Here is a 22897-nt window from a genome sequence, read left to right as displayed (position 1 = left end):
ATTAATGAAGTGGAGAAGCAGGATAGACCTCGAAAGGAATGGCAAGGCTAAGAGTTGCCAACATTTGACATAGTACTCTTCTTTTTCCCAACCTCTGCCCAAGGTATTGATTGCCCAGCATCAAAGTGAGGTCATCACAGCTCTGTCTGTAGGAGTACTAAATACTTGTACAAAAAGGTCAGTGGCCGCTTCACTCTTACCCACTTCCTTGTGTCCACAAAGCTAAGTGCATATCTTCCTTGGCTTGTGGGAGGAGAGCTGAGGCTAACCCCAAACAAGTTCAAGAGCAGACTCCTGCTTTTCTCCTCTGGCCAGCCCAGGCTATTTTGCTTATCCCTAATCCATGGAACAGTCATTCTCCAGGGTGGGTGGTTTCCTTGCTTCCTTGCTTCCTTCCTTTTTTCTCTCATCCTCCTTCTTTCCTCTCCTCTCTCTCTCTCTCTCTCTCTCTCTCTCTCTCTCTCTCTCTCTCTCTCCCTTCCTTTCTTTCTTTCTATATATCTGTGTAACCCTGGCTGCCCTGGAACTCACTCTGTAGACCATGCTGGCCTTGAACTCACAGAGATCTGCCTGCCTCTGCCTTCTGGGTGCTAGGATCAAAGGCATGTACCACCATCTCCCAGCTAGCGTTGCTGCTTTCAATGTTCTCTTTCTGATGGCTATTACAGCAACTACATAGTCACTTGAGTTGGCTTTGCTGTCTCTGAATTGTTTTATTTAGACTGTAGTTCAGCTGCTGTCGATAAGTCAACTTCCTGTGTGGTTTCATCTGTGTATCTTCAAACCCAGCAACGTCCTTTGGTACCTCATCCTTAAGGGAAATGTATAAAAGCACTTAAGAGCATATGATGTTAAGCAAGGACTGCCTTCCTCCAATCCTTGGTCAGATAACAGCAGGGTAACGTGGAACTTTTGAAGCTGTTCCATTTCCAGAAGATCCTTATTTAAAAGATCACACTTAGCACAAAGCCTGAGACATACTACATTCTTAATAAGTGTTAGCCAGCATTATTTTTGTTGCAATCGCCCATGCATCCCTGCTTTAAATGTTTAAATGGGTACTCTAGCCTATTACAGCTTACAGATAAAGAAATAGCATCAAGGAGTCTGAGTTACTCACGGGCTGGTTTCTTGATCTAACTTCTATTTCAGCTCTTTGGGTGTATTTTTTTTGTTGTTATTAACAGACAAAATAAAAAGCAGACTTTTAAAAAAAAAGATACGATGAAGTCATGCCCTGGCTTTGATGCCTGCATAGGGCCTCGATTCTGTCAGTGCGATTTCTCTGCATGGATTGACGGCAGAATGCAGTCTGTTTCTTAGGCTGTTTAAAGCCAGGCACAAAAGAAGTCACACTGGCCGAGTCCACAGCTGGCAAAAATGGAAGGGACTACACTGGTGAAAGAAGCTGTTAATACAGACCAGAAACTTTTTAAGCTAAAAAAAGGAACATGCTCACTGAAATCCTGAAAGCAGAAATTTTATTTGGGTAAAAACGAGGTTCGACTCTGCATGATTCTGACTTAGAAAATGCACACGCTCGCCTTCTCCAACTGCCAGAACATCAATTTTTAACACAGAGAAACCAAAATAGAGAGAGGAATAATGGGCCTTCAGACGGTCTGTGCCCCAAAGCCAACCTAGACACATCCATGCTGAAGTGCCTGCACCCTTCAGATAGAAAAGAGAGGGGCTGTGTCTGTAACCCGTGCACCCCCACACTGCCTGTCATCTTGCACCATATCTAGAAGCCAAGGATGTCAGGGTGGAGGGGTAACAGGTGTAAAGAGACGAGGCATGGTTTCCAGATCACTTGCTAGCATCCCCCTCTGTAACCTCCTCCCTACCTCATCCCCACAAAGACCGCACACCCTAAGCCCCAAGTGGTGAAATTGCTACCAGGCAAGCATTGTCTGTAAACACAGCCTCTCCATCAAATGCTTTCAGTATTGAACACAGAATGCTTCTCCATCTCTGGCAGGGCAGACATTCAACAACCTCATGGATTTTCCTTTATTTGTAATCCAGTGAAAAATATGCCTTTGTCTTTCATTTTTCACCCCAAACCTTAGAACAGGACTCAAAATCTCATGGCCATTCACAGCACTGCCAAAGGTTTCTATTTATCTGTGTCTATAACATATCAATAAGTGGCCCTGAGGATGCATTTGGCTTGGATTGTAACCCCCAAGTGTCTAAAGGGAGAGTCTCTGTAAAATCCGTAGAATTTATCTGGTGAAGCACCACATCCTTAATAAAAAAAAAAAAAAAAGGTCTCTAGTGATGTTTTAGTCAGAGTATTTCAGGGCTTTTGTGTGGTTTTTAATTCCCTTTAGTACACTATAAACTCTTAAACACCAGAACTGTATTATATATTCCAAGTACATATGTGTATATCTTTACATGCCTGCATATTTTATGTATAACATAGCACACACATATATTACTTGGGGAGATGGAAGAGTATTCCATACAGGGCATGGCAAGTGATGGAATGACATGCAGCAAGTTCTTAGTCGATGGGTACTGAGTGAATGAGCAAATGACTCGTGATTACACAGCACACAGACCAAAAAGAAATGGAACTCAAAATATCAACAGTGAATCTCAAATTCTATATTTAGAAACTGAGAAGGGAATTCTAGTCTTGCTTTTGGCTTTCTCTTACTATTTAAGGGAGCAACCTGTTTTGTGCAACTTACACATTGCTGTAAAAAAGTTTGACTGGAGTGGGTCATATTTAAAAATATTCCCTACCCCAAAATATCTCGCAGTGTTCTTGAACCAGCAGACAGCCTGACGTGTGAGCTGTGCCCCCGTGTGTCTCACGGTCATGTCGAGTGCAAGGGCCAGTGACAGTTCCGATGGAGCATTACATACACGTTGCAGGGAACCAGGCTTTTCAACTCCTCACGTTGTCACCGCCAAAAGGGAAGGATGAATGCCACTTGCCACTGAATTGCAAGCTCTAAATACTGTTTTCCTCACAGTGGAGACAGAAGTCTTTCTTCTGCCCATAACTCTGTTGAAGGAAGTCAAGTGAAAAACCAGTAAAGATGGCCACAAATCTCTTAGCCTGCCTTATACATTGACGGGAGCTGCCTGTGTCTTCTGGCCCTGAGAATCTGCAGACTGTCAGGAAATCCAAACCCGAGCATCCCGAGCCTTCCCTGTAAGTTCTTTTCAACTCAGTTTTCCTTTGAGGGGAAAAAAAAATGTGGTAATGGCTAGGATGATATCACATCCTACACAGCACCAGCCATCCTCCCACCTTGAAAGTTAGCTTACGGGTGATGGCAGAGGCTGGTGGCCCCTGCTGGAGGTGGCACCCACTCCTTCTCCTCTCCTTGGTACCTATCACCCTGTCGCTGCCCTTAGATTTGTGCAGAAAGGTGTTTTTAAAATATATCCCAACCAGAGGCATCAGGAGACAAGACAGCTCCATGTGGCTCTAGAGGGTTCCTCGAGAAGAGAAGACGACATGCTCTGTCCACCTCACTGACTCTAATAGCTCCTCAGGAGCCACAAAGAGCAGTTGCATTCATCCTTAAGTTTGGAGACTTTCTCCAAAGCTGGCTTCACACAATAGAATATAACAGCTCCCTGGGAGCGGTTACCAGAGGTCATATAAATCTGCATGGAGGGCTTTACTGCCTTTTTTTTTTCTTTTAAGGTGACTCATTTTTACCCCAGGAGGTAAGAGTCTGTTAACAGGCATTTGCATGATAATATCCATGTCGACATGTGCGATGTTATGGAAAGAGTTCTGTTGTACACCAACACCATTTTCACGGCTTCTGCAGGAGCTTTCTCTTCTGAGGTTTCCAGCCCTAATTGGGCTCTCCATTTTGTCTCGTTCCTTCTGCCCACTCTGCGGTAGGGAAAGCATACAGGGCAAGAAAATCATTCTTTTCTGTACACCCACACTCCCTGGATTCTCCAAGAACATTGGGGAAAACATGTTCTTTCTGGCTTTCAAAAGTGGGCAGGGTGGGCTGAAAGAGCCTCTCCCAGTGCTTAAAGTCCTACCAAGATTTTCGTCCTTCAGGAGCGGAATTAAAGCAGGAGTAGAAATTTAAATATTCTCCCCTCCCCTCCCCTTTCCTCTCCTTCTGCCCATTTTTCTTCCCTTCCAGGTACAAAGGAAAATCAGGTTCAAATCTAGACCCCGCTACATCCAACTGACTGATTCTAAACAAATGACATTTCCGATTCTCACTTTTCTGTCTGTAAAATGAGGACTATAGTAGTAATGTCTTCAGGAAATGGATGGAGGGCATTTTTAATAGATTAAAGGATAAAACTATAGTCATTACAAAGCTATATTTAATAGGTTATGACAAGTACTTAATAAATACTTATTATTCTTTTCCAATTTTTACCTCTTCTCCGTTACTTTTTCTTTCTATGCAGTAAACTCCATTTGCAAGCAACGCATTATCTTACCAATTGTAGTTTGTCACTAAGAAATATCCAGAAGCAAGCAAATACAGGCAAGTAGAGGCAGAGTCGTATGGGGCAGCCGACCCTAACTTTCTTATTCTCTGGTTTCACTTTTGCGTGCACCTTTCGGCTTGCTTGGAAAGAAATATTAGAAAAATGTTAATAAGCCCTAAATTTGAGAAGTAAGAATAGAAAAATGATAGACAGTGAGGAATATCGCTTAGGGCTCCTCTCCCCAACAATTATTATTCCTGAATATTTAAATTCTATTTCTATCTACCTATTTAATTGAAGAATATATTACAGTAGATATATCACCCACCAGACCACTCTGAACCCAGATGAAATCTGAAGCTGTGCCACATGCCTGGGTGACGCCAGTGCTACAAGTGGCATGTGTCTGCCAAATAAAACTCTGGTTTAAGAGACACAAACATTTCCTTTGGCCTCGGCAAATGACGCACTTGTTTCAAAAGTGTTTCTTTTGGTGGTGAACTTCTAAGGGGGAGTAAGTTTTACTGGTCCTGATGGCTTAATTTGAATACATGGTCACCTGGTAGAAAAGATAAGCCATCAATAATTCCTCTACAAGGGAATGTCAGGGGAAAGAGATGCTTAAAAAGGAATGATTCCATTATTGGGCAATGTTGTTGCTTCTGGGTTCTGGTTAAGGAGGCTGATGTGGGGATAGCTAAGAGGGTCAAGTTAGAATGCTAAAACACGGAAAGGAAAAATAATTAGGTATGTATCCTGGGTAAAGCTTTCATTAAAGAAGGAGATGGGAGCAGAGGAAAAGCAGGAGGAAGGGGGAGAAAGAGGAGAAGGAAGGAGAAGAGAAGCAAGAAGACAAGGAGAAGGATGCCTCATAGGAGTCAGCTCTGTTGCAAAAACAGGACATTGCTATGGAGAAAATGCTGTGCTGTTCCTGGGAGGTCAGAGAAAGGAAGATACAGTGAGAGAAAGCCACAGGGACTGGAACTCTAAAAGCAGAAGAGCTGGATTCAGCACGGCATCCTGTCCCATGTGTGGGTGCCATACAAACTGGTGAAATCCGGGGTCAGTACTGCGCATGGCCTCTCCAGTTACAGCTTATTCTTAATGTTATGCTTTTTACACTAGATCATAGACATGGAGAGAAGGGGTTTGCAATGAGGGAACGGGGTAGAAGTTACATATCCAGTTACCTTTGCAACTTTGCTACATTTCTAAAGATATTCCCAAATAAAAGCTCATTTTACAGAACCAAATCAAGGATGCAGAATCCTGAGCGGAGCACGTTGTTATGCTCATCGGAGGTCTGGGGAGGGGAGAGTAGGTGGAAATTACAGCTAGCATGAGATGTGGAAGGGGAAGATGCAGGCCAGGTAAAGATGGACCTTGGTGCCAAAACAATGAACCCTCTCCCTAATGAGGAGGAAGGGGTATTTTTGTTTTGTTTTTAAACCAAGTGGTAATCTCTTAGTTCATGTTTTGAAAGACTGGTGTGTAAATATGTGGAAAGAACGTTTTGCAGGCAACAAACTAGAAAGCCCCATTTGCAGGGAACCATTTTGGGGAAAGATAATACTTTAGACTTGTTCTCCCCAGTGGAGAGCCTATTAAATAACATCATCATCTAGATGATCTGAAGCTCATGAGTAAATTTTAAGAGAATTTAAGGGAGAAATCCCCCAAGGAGTCAAGTCAGATCCTGCTGGCAAGTGACCCAGACACAGCTCCCGTTGTCAGAAATCCCGAATTGAAAGTTCCAAGGGATGGGGAAAGCCTTGAAGGCAACTGTGAATGATGAGATGGAGGAGCCAAGGGAATACAAAGCCCCAAAATTAAAGGGAGGAGAGAATTCAAGGAGATGAAAGTGAGTCATGCTTTTAAATGTAGCTCCCTATTAGCGGGAGCCCTACATATATAACTGGGGATGACTAATGGCCATCAAGAGAACTATGTCACTGAAGTGATGGAGACAAAAGCCACGTTTCCAGAAGGTTGAGAAGAAAGAGGAAAGAGTACAGAACATAAGACATTATTTCTCTAGCGGGCCAGGGCACAGTAGTGCATGCCTGTCATCTCAGCACTTGGGAGGCAGAGGCAAGAGGTTCGGGACTTTAAGGAAAGCCTCAGCTGCCGAAGACTCTGTCTCAACAACAACAAAGCAGAAGTTATTTTGTTAGAAATAGGATGCCTAGTACTGCAGATGTATGAATAAGAATGTATCTAGGAGCAGGGAATCGCTGGAGAGATGGCTCAGTGGTTAAGGGCACTTGCTGTTCTCGCAGAAACCCTGAATTTGGTGGTGGCTCACAACCACCTGTAACTTAAGCTCCAGGGGATATGCGCTCTCTCTCTCTCTCTCTCTCTCTCTCTCTCTCTCTCTCTCTCTCTCTCTCTCTCTCTCACACACACACACACACACACACACACACACACACAAATAAAAACAAAGAATGTGTTTTTGCTGCTGCTGCTCCTTCACTGTCTTTAACAGCAGAGAGGATCTGGGGAAAGCAGAGAACCAAGCAATAGGAGACACCACGGATGCCGTGCGGTAGACTTAAGCAGAGCAAGGGCATCTGTAAAGAGGCTGCTTTCGACTCAACTGATACCATCTTCCCGTCTCAGCCAGAGCCAGAGCAGACACCTAACTAACCTGTCCACTTCCACTCTTGGTCTCTGCTCTTTGTTTATGTACACCCCCCACCACCGCACCATCCGAAATGCCTTTCTGAGCCATTGTTCTTTGGGGGCTACATGATGCAAGCTCCCCCATGTGACTTTGCAGCTTTATCCCACGCCGCCTCGTCTCTGGGTCTCTTGGTCCCAAGTACATTGGCTCATTTTCTGTTTCTTCCCGTCGCTCCAGTGTCTTCCTCCTCAGGGTCTTTGAACACGCCACCTGCTTTTTCTTTTTCTTCCTTCTGTCTTCACATCCCATCCTGCTGCTCTTGGCTCAGTTATCAGTTCTGGATGAGGCATCCACAAATTTCCCCGTCTATGTTACCCTTGCTTGCCACATAGACAATTTTACAGTATACGCTTCTCTTGCCAGGTGTTTGTGAGAGTTCATTTGGCCTGTGTGTGTGAGTGTGTGAGAATGTGTGTGTGTGTATGTATGTATGTATTTGTATGTGTATGTATGTGTGTGTACATAAGTGTGTGTGTATGTGTGTGTGTGTGTGTGTGTGTGTGAGAGAGAGAGAGAGAGAGAGAGAGAGAGAGAGAGAGAGAGAGAGAGAGAGAGAGAGAGAACAGAACTATTTGATGGGTATTTGGTTTCCCCTCACTAGGTAGGACTTCCTCAAGATTCTAAGGATACCTTGCCTCTTCTGTATCTCCTTCTCTGTTAAATTTGAGAATCTCTAGTCGAAAAGACCAAATCTACGAGTATCCATTTAAAGCAAGCTGTATTTAGGGGTGCACCCATGGCTGGCCAACTGACTGTCTCACCCTAAGTCAGGATTTGAGAGAGTAGCTCCTGAAGGCCTCTTGAAGTTCCTTTTATAGGAGAGATAAGGTGTTCCCAGGGGTGAGAGAGTTGGCTGTTAAAGATTGTTAGGAAGATACAGTGAAAGGAAAGGAACAAGGGTAAGGATGTAAATCATGTGAATGGGGTTGCAAGCAGTTTACGTCAGACCTAAGAAGCAGGAACTTATTCTTAATTACAAACGGAGACCTTAACTTGTAAGGATTTAACACAGGACAAACAGGAAGTTATTCTTAACCTTCTTAACTGTAAACAGAACCCTTAGCCTGCAAGTCTATTTTTCCAGTTTTGATGTCCCATTAACTTGCAAGGTATTTTGTTCCTGTTTTGGTCTCACACAGCCTGGAAATAGCAACTAGAATGTGCAAGTTGCACATTTAGTAGAGGTTATTAAGACGGGCTGTCCATGTTCAAGTGTTTCAACAGCATCTCTGGGACTGGCCTCTCTAGCTGTCTTTCACGGTCTTGAAGCCGCTGAAGCAATCCTGTCCTCCCCAAGGATGGCTTCTTTTCTCATCAACACCATTAACACGTTTGTCAACAGAAGTCAGAAGCTGCTCTGCCTCCCCTGCCCCAGTGTTGGTGCCACACAGAGACTGCTCTCCAGTGCGTCACAATTCCCTGTTGAGTACTGTGCCAAGAAGTTGTTAGTGTCAATAACGAAGCAGAGCCTCTACTCGTTATTAATCGTGGCCTGGCATTGACAGTTGTCTCACCGTTTTGCTGTGGTGAGGACTTAGCGATGGTTGGGTGCAGACGGATGCTCTCAGGGTTGTCTACTGATTCTGAGCCCAATCCATGCCAAGCCCTCCAGTTTGACACTTCAGTGTGGGAGGTGCCACTTGCTCTCCAGAGTCCTGACCTCCTTTTTCTCATCCCGTTCGCAGCTTCCTTGCATTAACTAGGAAAATGGCATCCCCTTTAATGAGCGGAAATATTTATCCCCTTTAACTGAACAGCTCTTAGAAGCAATTAGCATTTGGGGAATTTCTTGTTTAGAAATAATGTCTGCATGAAATTACCCATTATGGACTAATTTGAAACTGGAAGATAGATGCTCATTTTTTCCTGTGATAGCACCTGCAAGCATTCGTGGGAAGAGGGCTAGCAGCCGCATGATGATGAGTCGCCCTTTTCCGTCACCATGTGCATGGTGGGTAAATAGAAACCCTTTGACATGTAAGCATTTCTGAGGACAAGGAATATGCTCCTTTCAGGCGTTGCTATTTACCTGTCATTTCGGATCTGAAGGTTGAGTAGGCTCTTGTGTCATAATTAATTCGTGTATTGCCTTTTGGCTACTGACTAGGAAATACAGAATGATGCCACGTGTCAAAAATGAATAGTATGTCAGAAAAAGGAAGGAAAGGGGATTTCTTGCTGAATGGCAGCTGCAGAGGGGAAGCGCCTCTGAATTAGTTTAAAGAGGACAGACAGACACCATGTCACATGCCTATAACTGTATAGGCTGGAATTGGAAGCCTTATGACCAATGGAATAACTTTGAACACAGGTGTATGAATACAGGTTGAACATCACCAATGGAAAATGCCATCAGAAAAATCTCAAAAATTAAAAGCATTTTGGAGTGTTAGCATAATTGTACAAATGGGAAAATCTGGTAACTTTGTGTTTTATACACAAAATAACATATGTAAAATGACCTTGGAAATATGTGTAGTAGGTATATATGAGACAAGTGAATTTGGTGTCTAGACCTGGATCTCACCCCTAAGTTATCTCATTATGTCTATAAAATATTTCAAAATGTGTGTGGAGGGGGAAAACAAATGTAAAACATTTCTGATCCCAAGCCTTTTTTCAGCCTAAGCAATGCATTTTAGTGAATGGCTATAAAATTTCAGGAATTACACAAAGTGCTTATTTCATTTAGTTTTCCTGATGGTCCGTTTTGCTGAAGAAAGAATTGATGCTTAGGGTTATTCAAGTTTATTCAGCTAGGAAATGGAAGAGTTGAGATTGGAACCCAGGTCAGGCGACTCGGTCAGAGCCAGAATCATGCCATCCCAGCCACAGAGATGTCATGTTCACCACCAGTAAGGCAAGCCAAGGCCCTCTCCTCTCAAGTGTCGTCATCACCATCTTCCTAGAATGTAAAGATTTCAAGTGGGCCGTGGCTTTCCAAGGGATGAGAGGTGGGAGGGAGGCACGCTTTTTGTGGGCGGGGCTGACTGACTAGGCCTCACAGAACAGTAGCAGGCAAAGGTGTACCAGCACTTCGCAGACTCTGCACTTTTGCCTAGGGCCGGCCTGGCTTCAGAGTGAAGCTTCCACTGAGAAACTAAATAAAGGGAAGGAAAGCCAAAGAGAACAAATTCCCATTTAGTCAGCTTTTGCTGTCCTCGGAGGCCCTGTGTTTATGCTAGATCTTAATTATGCTGCTTGTCAAAGACACAGGAAACTCGATGGCGGGTGAGGGAGCGATTTTATCTTTTATCTTTACAGTCAGAAGAGGACTTCTTATTCTGAACCCTACCCTTGATGAGCTTCAAACCTGGCGTAAAAGAACATTCTGCTGCCCTTCCCAATCGGCTCTGCAAGCCATCCATGAACACCTACTAAGGAAATTTAGGCTGCGTTAGGAGTAGGCAGTGCCCAGGTGGCCTGAGACAGAACTGTGAAGTTCAAGAGAGCTACATAGACCAGTTCCCTTCCACAAGGCCTCCTCTTGACCCCAGTTACCTGCCCTCCAGGTGTCTTTCTGCTGGGCTGGTGACCCACATTCTGGGTACACACAGAACTACTTCCTCCAAGCAGGGTATGTGTGGAAAGCCCTCCGTTGGGCTGTGTGTGTGGTGGTGGGGCTCTTCCTTAAAGGTTTACATGTGCGGACTGGAAAAAGCTCTGACTTACGCAGTGAAGAAGTTACTTCCTTTCCAACTCTCTTTCTCGTCACACCAAATCAAGGAGGACGTCTTGGCTTCACTGTTTCTGCCAGTCGACTTCCTTTCTAGTGTATTTTCGCCTTTCCATCCCTGGCAGATGATGTTTTTTATTTTTACTTTTTTTGTGACATGCTCTTTTAATTTTAAATAATTGCATTTAAGTGAGGGGGGCACAGGGGTGCTAAGTCTGCCTCAGCCAGTAAACAATAATATCTGATCAAAACCCAAACAGAGAGTACAAGAAGGAAGGGCTTTGGGGCAAAGTTCTCATGGAGAAGCCCTGCTTCACATCTCACTGAGAGTCCGTGAACTGGATGGACTGCTCTTTTGCAAGCATCCTCCCAGAAGCTATGACTACAGAGACATGGAAACGACAACAGATCCTTGCCATAGACCCTGCCAGACAGGAAGAAAAGGGGAACACTTGAGGGTGGCTTTGCCCGTCTAGTCTCACATACATAATCTACAGTACCAGGTCAGGCTCATGGAAGATTTTGTCTTTGTTTTTCTTTTCCAAAATTCAAGTACCTGGGCCCCAAACCCAGAGGTTTTGTTTTAAGTAGACCCAGGGTGGAATGTATAATATCTGCTCTCACAACCATCCAAGATGAGCTCTCCCAGCTGAAAATCGTCATTCTGGACTGATTCCGGGATTATAGTTCAATCAAAGAGAGGAAATACATGTGAATGAGCCTTGTAGCTATAAATCAGTCCAATGCAAAGAGCCCATACTAATATAGGGTATATAATGACACTACTGATTTTAAAATAAGTATCTAAAAATATCTTCCCAAATCATGGAGCCCATGTTAACCAAGCAACTAAGTGATGTGCCAATAGTTTTAGCCTCTCTTGACCTCAGGAAAGTTCTCTAGAAAATTGCAGTAGTGTTTTATTTGCATGAGAATGATGTGTTTGATGAGACAATCTCCTGGAGTCCCTCTTATTTCCATAGCATACACGTGTGTCTTTACCACGGTAGAATCAGGTAAGACCCTGCTCTTACAGAGTGCTGCAGGTGTCGTGTAAGAACAATCCCGGTTACTGTTAGAGGCAGATCTTCAGTTGGGTTTTGTTCCACAGATCAGAGGAGCACAGGAATCCCTCTGGTAGCTCTTTGACGGCCCTTCTTTCCTCCTAGCCTGGTAGTGCCACTTTCCTCCTGGATTCCGAGAAAACCATGTGTCTGTGATGGAACACCCAAGTCTGGGGGAGATGATTCATTTCTAATCACCACCATTATCCAGGTGACTTGCTTAAGCCTGGCATGCACAGAGTTCCCTTTCAGCATCGGCCTTTCAGAACTGGCATTACCCTGCCATACCCAGAGCCTTGTGAAAATATTTTCAACAGCTAACAAGCAGAGCCTGCAGTTATAATGCGCTCATTAGGCTGCGTGTTAGTCTTCAAGTCTTGCAGCACATATAATCTACTCTTGATTTCCATTGTATTTCCGTTCTTGTGGGCATCTGCTCCAGAGCACTAGCAGCCTCAGGGTTTGGCCAAGGGCTGCTGTCATGATGTGTGTTTTCCATGAGGTGGCAATGCCTGGGAAATTACACACCTACCTTCTTCGTCCCAACCACCCTTTGAGTGGCCCCTCAGTCATGCCCTAGCCTTACTCCATCCTCTGTGAATAAACTCCTTGAGGAATCAAATAAAATTTAAAAAGACACTGTGAATTAGTTCCAGTAGATGAAAGGGTTGATTTCGGAGGTTTTTGTTGTCTTGTTTTATTTCTATTCGTTTTAAAATTCAATCTCTCTTTGTTCTGGGCCTTACTTCTGTGTTACAGAACCAATGCTCTATTTCTAAATGATCAGTTTCCACATAAAGCCCTTTGATCAAGGAAGCACAGCACTACGTTTTACTTTGTGCTTTGAAAGCCTTGCATTTGGGGAAAATATTCTCTGAACCTGAGGTCAAATGTTCCATTATTATTTTATTTCTTGATGGATAGTTATAAAGAGTCATGTTTATTCATTTCTTGGGCAATGGCTTAGTGCCGGCAATGTGCCAGTCAAGGTGCTAGACCTCACAAATACAGAGATAAATGTTACCTGTTTCACCCTGTTGTGGAAATAACAGCTAGTGGAGAATGTCAGCCTTCTCAACTTGTGTGGACACAACAAACAAGGCGAGTGGCATTAATATAGCTGCGAACGCAAGCTACAGGTTAGAGACAAGGAGCAAACACAGAGACCCAAGGGGAAAGAAGGTGTCGTGTCAGGACTGAGTGTGAGTGACAGAGAACTAGCTGCCCAAGGAGACAAGAGGAAAGAAAGACAGGCTGGAAGCACCTGTTGGGAGGACGACAGATATGTCTCCCGGGGAACGGCCATAATTGGAGAAGTAGATTTCTGTGCTGACAGGAATATGGTAGCTGGGCACATGGACCTTACTTAGAGAGCTGGATGGGGCTGACAAGTGGGGAATAGAGAAGAGGACCAAAGAGGGAGAGGCAAGGGTCACGATGTCTTAGTTCACTTGTGCTGCCATCGCAAAGCACCCCACTTGAGGGGTTCTAAGAACAGAAATGTGTTTTATCAGAGTTCTGGAGGCTGAGAAATCACCTGCAAGCGTGAGATTCAGAGAGGGTGTGGTCCTAATAGATGCTATGAGGTTTCTTCAACCAACAGCAAGGGGAAGAATAAAGAGGTGAGAGGTTCTCACAAACCTGTCCTATGAGATCATTCATCTGTTCACGAGAGTTGGAGCCCTCCTGACCTATTGACCTCCTAACACCTCCCCATCCTCTCACACTGTGAGCTGAGTGGCAGCGTACATTCTAGAGGGAGCACAGACATTCAAGTCATATCAGTAAATATGGGACCCTTTACCATTTGAGACCTTCAGTGAAAAGTGTAGCTCATGACTTCACACTCAGTATATTTCTTTTGCCTTTTCCTATCCCTTCCACCTCTCAACCACTATTTAAAAAAAAAAAAGCCTTTCTGTCTGTGACACTAAGAGCAATAAATAAAATCAAAGCTAAGGTTGGGAGAGAATTCATTTAGAACAGGACTGTAGTCCCAGCATTTGAAAGCTAAGGCAGGAAGATTGTCTTGGGTTTGAGGCTAGCCTGGGCTACATAATGAATTCTAGACCAACCTGAGCTTCAGTGTGAGAACTCATCTCAATAATAATAATAATAATAATAATAATAATAATAATAAATGTAACAATATCATCATCATCTATAAGAAGAAAAAGGAAAACAATTCATCTAGGCCACAATCATTGAATCCCTCTGGTTGCTTATAACGTGTGATCTCCAGAGATAGAACTGAATTGAGCTTTAGACCTGAAAGGCACATTTTCTTCCTCCAGTCATATCAAACTGTGTTGTTGAACAGAGCCCAAGACATTCTTTACAGCTTGAAGTAATTAAGCCAGTTACACATGAGGCAGAGTAGACACTTTTGACCCTGTGGGTAGCCAACTCCTCTGCTGCACCTTCTGATGGTTTAACTGGATTCTCCCTAAGTCCCATCAGAATGATAAAGCACTCGTATTGGCTTAAGTGCATGTAGGTGCATTGTAGTACAGCTAATGATGTCTGAACAAGGTTCACACCTGTCAACCTTCATTCTTTCTCTATGAGACTAGCAGTTATTTCCTGGGATGCCAGATATTAACTTGCATGAATCCTAGAAAGGATGACACATTAACCCTGTGTACCCAAGAAAATCAAATGAGTGCTTACAGGATCACGTGCCAACTGTAGATAGATCCCAGCAGAGACTTAAGAGCCAAAAAAGCTCAACGCCTGATGAAGGAGACATTAGGAAGAGCCTCAGGCACAGAGGAAATGTGGCAAATAAATAATTGGCCAATCACGTCTCTGTTTTTATCAGGTTCCTTATCCCTCACACAAGGAGCATCAAAGCCACCTTGCTAGACCCGATTTCTCTTATGTGATGTCCATGGGAAGATACAGTGGACTAGAGAAGGCTCCCTTGTCCCAGTGCCTGTGGTCAGGCATGGAAAATGTCGTCTGAGAAGAACGACTCTCCACTCCTGTTTGCTTTTGTCACTCTTTGCCTCCCTTGCTTTCTCTGTTCCTTGGAACAGATACAGATTGAAAGCAAGTATTGATAAATGGAGGATCTGAGAAAAGATTAGGACCACCCACAGAACCAGGGAAGAGGAATATCTCTATTGAAGGTGGTAATGAATCAGTGGGGAGAATCCTGCTCTTTATTTTATTTCCAGGAGGAGTGTTCCTTTCTCTTCCTTCCTTCCTTCCTTCCTTCCTTCCTTCCTTCCTTCCTTCCTTCCTCCCTCCCTCCCTCTCTGTCTCTCTGTCTCTCTCTGTCTCTGTCTCTGTCTCTCTCTGTCTCTCTGTCTCTCTGTCTCTCTCTCTCTCTCTCTCTCTCTCTCTCTCTCTCTCTCTCTCTCTCAGCTATGGTTTTTGTTTTTGGTTTGTTTTGTTTTTTCGAGACAGTTTCTCTGGGTACCTTTGGAGCCTGTCCTGGAACTCTCTCTGTAGACCAGGCTATCCGGGAACTCACAGAGATCTGCCGCTGCCTCCTGAGTGCTGGGACTAAAGGCGTGCACCACCTCCTTGGGAAGCAGCGTTCCTTTCTATACTGATGTCAGAGTATGAGTCAGAAAGCCTCAGAGCTAAATGATCCTACAAAGCTTCAAATCTTCAATTCCCAGAAACTAGATCACCTATCTTGGAGGTTGAGGAAGTACTGTTTAGACCTTAAATAAAGACTTGTTGGGATCCCCTTCCTTTCCTCCTTTCTCCTTTTTTTCATCCTTTCTTCCTCTTTCTTCTTCCCCTCCTCTGTTACTTGCAGCATTCGGGCCAGGTATCTGTAAACAGACTTATATCATTATGTAGTCATCTCTAAAATCCAGTTTCAAAATGTCTCCATCATGTCAGAAAGTCTCACATGCCTGCCCACTCTGTTTTCAATCAGCATGAAAGAAAAAAGTAAACCCATCAAAAATAGATATTAGGGAATATCCTTCTACTTGAATACTAAGAAAGTCTTTTGTAATTTCTTACTCTAAGAATGTATTTACGTTTGTTTTTTTCTGACCTCCGGTGATGATAAAAATCGTTGTAGCATAACAAGGAATAGAAAATGGGAAAAGATGGTATTTGGTGGCTACGGGTCCAGTTGTTGAGAGTTGCCCATTTCTGGGACATTGTGCTTCTACCTGGAGATGTGGGGGGCGGAGCATGGGTTGGATGACAAGGGGAGCAAGAATCTGCTGCATCTGGGATACAAACATCGGAAATGTTCGTAATTATTAGCCCTTTGCTTGTCAGGAACTTGGAACCATGTCGATACTGCTCTCTGCCACCTGTTGACCGCGTGTTCCATTTTATTGGAATGCATTTGTTTAGTTAGCTCTTGCCATGTGCTCTCCCCGACTTATAGATTAGAAAACTGAGGCTTATCTCAAATGCGTTGTTTCAAGTCAATGCACAGTAGATGTCAAAGCCAAGGACCAGCCAAGATCCACAGCCCCGCCTCTGCTTTAAAGGGCACATTTTATCACATCTCTAGATAAGAAGGTCAAGGCACAGCCTTTACAGCCCTCCTAATTGTCAGCGGACTGCTTCTATTACTAGAAGAGAAAAACTGAAAATATACGGCCATGGGGGAAAGGCTAAGCCAGCATCAGACTTAATAGCCACCCCAAAATGGTGGGAATAAAAAAAAACCACCAGTGTTTATGGCTTTGGAAGTTTTGCGAGGCAGCCTTTTAAACTGTGCCAATGTCAGAGGCCAAGGGAGCGGATGAGCAGGCCTTTGGGCCAGCCACTGCTTGCCTGGCCTGGTTGATTCCCCACCTGGGAAGGAACTTCACCAGGGATCTATGGAAATACTTGGGGAGGTTTGGCCATTTGGCTGCTCGAATAAACTGGGGATAATTTGGATGGTGTGAGAAGTGCATTATCTGAAGTGATCTCTCCCTGGCTTGCTCCTGGGGCAGTACTCATTTGCTGCTTAAAACATAAACACTGCCTTGTGTTAGATTGTTTTCATTATGTGCTTTATCATCTGTCCCCATCTTCCTCAAACCTGTTTAAGCACAACAGTCATGGGGGACAAGTACCCACCAGAAGAAGTTCCTGCTCTCCTGAGAAATGGTGACACAGTAGTCCTTCACAAAGACGTCCATTCTGTATTTTTGGAAAAATTCTCTTCTAATGCTTGGAATGAACTAAAGGTCTGGTTTTCTACTCTTTAAAAATGAATCCAAAACAGCATGCCCCTCATCTAGCTGGAGGGCTCAGCACCAGGTGAAGTCCAGGAGAGTTTATTGAATAAGGAGCAGAAGGAGTGGAGTGAGCATCAAAGGCTCCTTGAAGTCAGTGATGATGTCATCTTCCATGCCTAGTACCAGCAGCTGCCAGTAACTGTATCTAGTGGCTTGGTTTTCAACCACCTTAGGTTTTTCCTTTTTTTTTTTTTTTTTTTTTTTTTTTTTTGGCTCCATCCTGGGTACTCTACCATGAGTTTCCTTGAAGTCCTGTGTCCTAACAGACCAGATTCTTATTTGGTAAGGTGAAGAGGTGGGCATCAGACCCCGCAAAGCTGGTTTCATGTAGTTTCAGAAGTTCACTCATCCTAGATGTCTGAGGAGAAAACCAATTCCCATATTTTGCAAGTTTACTTTGCTGTAGTACAGTGAATAATTGTCCTGAGGGGACGAGATGGCATCGGAGAATATTAATCTTAGATTTTCATTTCCTGTAAAATAACTTTCCACTTATTATATTCAGTGAGAATACTTTGAGTTTCAGGAAATATGCATATTTTATCACAGACAACCCAAAGTGAGCTCGCAAATGTAGCTGAAGCTCCAGAGTTAAGATGCACGGGCGGCTGGCGAGACTCGATAGTGCTACAGTGTACCGAAAGGGATAAGTGCTTAAACAGAGACAGAAGCAGGTTACCCATGGTGCGAACACTTGCATGCCATTGTCCGATTTCATCTTAAGCTTTAATAAAAACCGATAATAAGAAATCATTAAAAATCACAGTGACAGCAGTGATAATCCAAGTCTCAAGCCCAGACTGTGTCTGACACTGTACACACAAGCTTTTATATACCGTCCATTCTGAAGAACCCATGAGATGGTACAGCATAGCTAAGGGAAAGCATCTCAACTAGGATGAGGTTTGAGGAAGAGAGTAAAAACACGTTCACATGGAACTCAAAAGTGGTCCTTCAAAGGGCGTTGTTTCAGGCAGGCTAGAGTTCAGGGGTAGGAATGTAGAGCATACTACCTTTCTCTTTCCCTGGGTTTTCACTATGTGGTAGCAGAGATGAGTCACTAGACTCCAGGTTACATCCTCTGATGATCAAGGACAAGCAAAGAGAAGATTCTCTCTGCACAGCCAGGAAAATCCACAAAACCACCCCTACTTCTGCCTGTTGACTGTAAGGTCTAAGGGTCTCCTAGCCCACATTACAGCTGATACATGTGCATTTGAGGGTCCTCGAGAGCAGTCTCAGTTTCAATAACTTACCAGAACGACTCCTAGAGCTCACTAGAAGCTGTTATCCTCCAGTTACGTTTTCTTAAAGCAAAAGGATACACCCTAAAATCAGGCAAGAGAAGACAGCCATGTGGGAAAGCCCAGGGAAGTTATGAAAGCGAAGCTTTCGGTTGTCCAGTTACAGACGGTGCTAAATTTTCCTAACAGTCTATGACACCAAGCACAGGTAGTTACTAGCTGACCCGAGTCTTCAGGTCCTAAGTGTTAGTTTGGGCTCAAACATGTAGACATGGTTGGTTACTCATGTGGCTAATATTTTGACACTGATCTGTCTAATGCTGTAGTTCATATGATGTGGTCCAAAGTCCCCACTATAAATCCCCTGTTAAATTATCCAATGTGATCCAGAGTCCCTAAGTAAACAGAGACACTCGTAACTGGCCTTTTTAACACTCATATCCCAAGAGTTTTGGAATCCCTTCCCAGGATTCATGGCCCAGGACCAGACCTCTCTTTGGATAGTGTTAATGAATGGAAAAAAAAGAAAGAAAGAAATGAGAAGGGAAAGAAACATGACTGTCCCTAGGTATGGTGGAGGAGAAGGTTTATTATAGATATATGGAAGAGCATAGCCAGGGGCAGGGACATCTGGGAGAGTCTAGAGTAGGCATGACCAGACTGAGCTATGCCATATGAGGAGAGGGGGGAGGGGAGGGAGAGAGGAGAGCAGGGGAAACAGGTGCAGCAGCTGAGAGGCCCAAAGTACAAAGAGAGTGGGTAACCAAAATTGTTGGATTATATAGGAAAAACCAGCCCAGCCCCCTAGGCTGGAGCGTTCAGGGTTGGGGGTGGGGTACGCCTGCCAGGAAGGCCCTGTAAAGGTAGGGACTGAGGGATGCAGGGAGAACTTGGCTTTGGTATGTTACATAGGCACCTCAGCCGTTTGTTCCAGGTTTGAAACCTAGCAGTTAATTCTTTCACCTCTACATCCCAGGAGTCTGGTGCAAGCCCTTCCTGCACAGTGCTGCTGAGTCTGTCCCTGCCTCAGCCAGGTGCTCTGGGGTGGAGCTGAAACATGCTGTCTTGCTAGGCCTGAAGTCAGGCCATTCAATTTTCCCATCCCATAATCCGGGCATTGATGAAGGTGTTTCTAGGAGGAAATTCTGTGTTAACTCCAGGGAAGACTACGCCGCGCAGCGAAACCATCCAATCTCTTCTCTTTCCATTTGATGGGATATCATTAACAAGTCCGAGGGAAATGAACTAAAGATGACTTGATAAGTACAATTTTTAAAAATCGGACAGCTCCTCTTAAAATATGACATGTGTGACTTAAGGGAGAGGGAGACTAATGGGGAGTTGATGAAGAGGTTCTGTATGTGAACACTTATGCAAATTCCCCACCAGGAAAGAGCTGTCTATCTCATTTCCCTAGAGGAGGGGGTCCCATGTGAATCACCTGAGGAGCCTCAAGTTCCCCATGTCCAGGCATATCCCACACCAGTGGCAGGCTGCTGAATGTCTAGGACACAAATGTTTAAAGATCCTCAGGAGATTTCCATGTTCAACAATCCGGGGATTACTATTGAAGAGTTTTGAAACAATAGCAAACTCTACCAAAATCTGGACAGTTTTTAGTAGGGCCAAATTTACACAATTGAATGTGTATGTCTGTATGGCTAGCTGGAATTATGGCTCCAGAGCCTCATGGTATGGCGTGAAAATGTCTGACCTGGAAAATGGGACCCTGATCTTTGCATTATGTTCATGCTACTGCTTGGATCTTGAGGAAATGACTTACCTTCTCTAAGGTCTAACTTCTTCATCTCCAGAATAAGTGGTAACCTACAGATGGTGGAACTTCTAGATGAAAAACCAGAGAAAGTACCACACATAACAAATGTTAGTTCCCTTCCTAAGAATACTGTTGTAAGAGTCAGAAACCTTTGTCTTTTCCTCCATACTCTTCTACCTTGAATTTTGTGTCCTGTTGTTAGTTTTTAACATGTGTGTTCAGGACAAAGGAATGTGTGTCTCAGTCAGTACTGCAAGTTTGGAGTTTTCTTTTGCATTGAATTCATTAGTCCTTCCAGTATTAGGAGCCTCGTGAGAAAGCAGCCTGTTCACTGTAAGTACTCTAGGAAGATTTTTTTTTATGTTATCTATGACAGTATTCCTTCAATCCTAGAATGCACCCAGTATCAAGCCTATGCTGTTTCTTTAACATCCAGATAAGAGAAGGAAAACGTAACCTGTTGAAGTATGACACACCACTGTTTGCAAGAGGAATTCCTACTTCAGAAACGTTAAAATGAAAAGAAATGCATGGGAGAGAGGCAGGGGCATGTGGTCTGTATGGTCCAGGATGTGGGGCGTTAGGATATAGTTATACAAGGCACCTTTGCAAGCACTGGGCTCCCATACCCACAGTTAGTTAACTTCAGTCTTCTCTTTCCGAAGAAGAGAGTAAACTCCACTTTAATTCAGAGGAAATTATTTTTATGCCCCATTTAGATCATAAAATATCACACAGTGCTCAGTCTTTGACCTTTGAGAAATACAATGAACTGTTTAAAGAGTCCCTGGTTTTCAGTCACCTTTCTTTTAAGTGGCTGTGTGTCATTCTCCTCCTGGATGGAATAGTGAAAATGATCCTCATTATTTCAGCAGATCATACCTGCCTTGCCATAGGAAGGCAGGAGGTGGGAGGGTAGAAGGAATTCAGTTTGATGACCACACGTAGCTTTTCTTCCCCCCAAACCTCTCCATTCAACTGGAGATTTTGTGTTGTGATCTTAAGTAGGTCAAAATACAAGCTGGAGAAAGGGATTCTGAGGAGAGCCATTTATTTTATGTATACTTAATAATACAAATATGTCCCCATTCTTTTCTCTCCTTGCATTGAATCATGCTTGGTTAGTAATGTGCCTGTGTTGGCAGTATTAAATCTTACTGCATTTACTTATTTATGTGGGTAATGAGTACAAGTGCCATGTTGTGCTCAGGGAAGAAAGAGGGCGTGTGTGTGTTTGTTCGATCCTTCTACCATGTAAAACCTAGGGATGGCACACAAGTCATCATGCTTGGCACCTGGCACCCTTACATATTGAGCCGTTTTCCAGCCCCTAGAAATTTTGCTGTTGGTGAAATATAGCCCTGGGCAGGTTTTTTGGGGATTAGACTTTTGGGAGAAGCGGGTTATCATTCTTGGAATTCATCCCATTGAAATGCTGTTCGTGTTGAGTTTGGGGAATTAAAATTTGGGGTGAGAGAGAAAATTATTCCCAAGAGACAGGGGCTGAAATCAAACCCACTTCAAACCCAAAGGAGAATCTTACTAATAGTCCCCTTGGCGTGCCATGCTGAGACCCTGCCTTAGTCAATGGAGTATTTTTTGAAGGTAAGCAATTTAGAAAATGAATCTGCTCTGCCTCTGGTAGGAGGGTGGGTGCCAAGGTTAGATCTTTAAGGAAATAATCTTATTAGTCCCTCCTATTAAGGAAGCCTCTGCAGTGTGTAGACTTTGAACCAGCCTGATGAAAAGTAGGCCCTGTCAAATAGCTCCCAGCTCCTAGTGAAAAGCCTGAATGTTGTTGGCTTAGATCGTCCAATCCAAATGCAAACACGTTTCTAAGCTTGTGTTTGCATACTCTGGAAGGGGAAAAAAGGACTTCCTCATTTTCCCTGACTCTGACACTAATAGCATTCCAGGGGGATGGCAGCTCCCACAGAAATTATTAAATCACCCTGTTAATGGTGTGCTCAGAGAAGCAAAAGCGTCCAGCACACCTTGAAATGCAAAGCCTCCGATTGTCATTGTTTGGGTCCTTTTATTTCTCAAACTCTCCATTCCCCCCCCCCCCTTAATGGATTCTGGCCCTTCAGTTTCTCTGCTGGTAAATCTCCGGACTGACCCCGTCTGGAAGTTGTAAGGCTGGAATCCTGACAGCTTTGTCATTTTCATAGCTGTGAAGGTTGATGTCGGGCTTACAGGATTATTGCTCTCCAGGAATGCTTCACTACATAATCAAGCAGAAGGTCAAGAGAGGTGGAGAGAGAAAAAAACTCTAATTAAATCAGGAAGGGCTGACTTGTGCCCTGAGAAATGCACGCAGCCTCCAGGAGGGCTTCCCTCTTGGATCCAAGTGCAACAATTGGCCCCAGTAAGGGGCCGCTCTTGTCGCAATGGACAACAAAGAAATTGCCATTAAAGTGAGCGCTCCTTGAAGAACCAGCTTCTTTCTTTGCTTTTACCCTGTTATTAAGGCCCTTCTCAAATCAGATTAAGGAAAGGCGCTGTAACACATAGTTTGATTAGTGTGATGGAAGACAGAGTGCAAGCTCCTCTCTTAAATCTGCCCCTAAGACGTGTGGTTTCTGGAGGCCAGCCTGGGGTGCAGTATAACCTCAGCAGGGACCAAGTACAAGGAAAGAAAATTCAGAGATGTGTGTTGTTGGGAACAGAACTGAGAAGCTCCTTGTTTTATGTTTATTTGGTTTTTGGTTTATTTGTTTGTTTTTCCTGGTGGGTGTCTTTGGAAACTACTTGTTATATAGAATCCTGAGCCCTTCTGGGTCCAAAACTGATCAAGGTGTTA

The 22897-nt window shown here is 43.9% G+C and overlaps 1 protein-coding gene across 6 annotated transcripts in view; it reads left to right on the top strand.

Annotated features, from left to right (window-relative positions):
* Tenm2 (teneurin transmembrane protein 2) overlaps positions 1–22897 on the top strand; it is a 942842-nt gene that overhangs the window by 485732 nt on the left and 434213 nt on the right. The window contains exon 4 of one of the 6 annotated variants that reach the window (XM_059270358.1): positions 2681–2691. The exons of the other annotated variants lie outside the window; for them this stretch is intronic. Coding sequence (XP_059126341.1) covers positions 2681–2691 — 11 coding nt within the window. The remainder of the gene's footprint in view (positions 1–2680; positions 2692–22897) is intronic. 6 annotated transcript variants of the gene reach the window in all.

Source organism: Peromyscus eremicus, chromosome 8a (genome assembly GCF_949786415.1).
Source record: "Peromyscus eremicus chromosome 8a, PerEre_H2_v1, whole genome shotgun sequence".
NCBI lineage: Eukaryota > Metazoa > Chordata > Mammalia > Rodentia > Cricetidae > Peromyscus > Peromyscus eremicus.
This window is presented reverse-complemented; position numbering and strand designations above follow the sequence as displayed.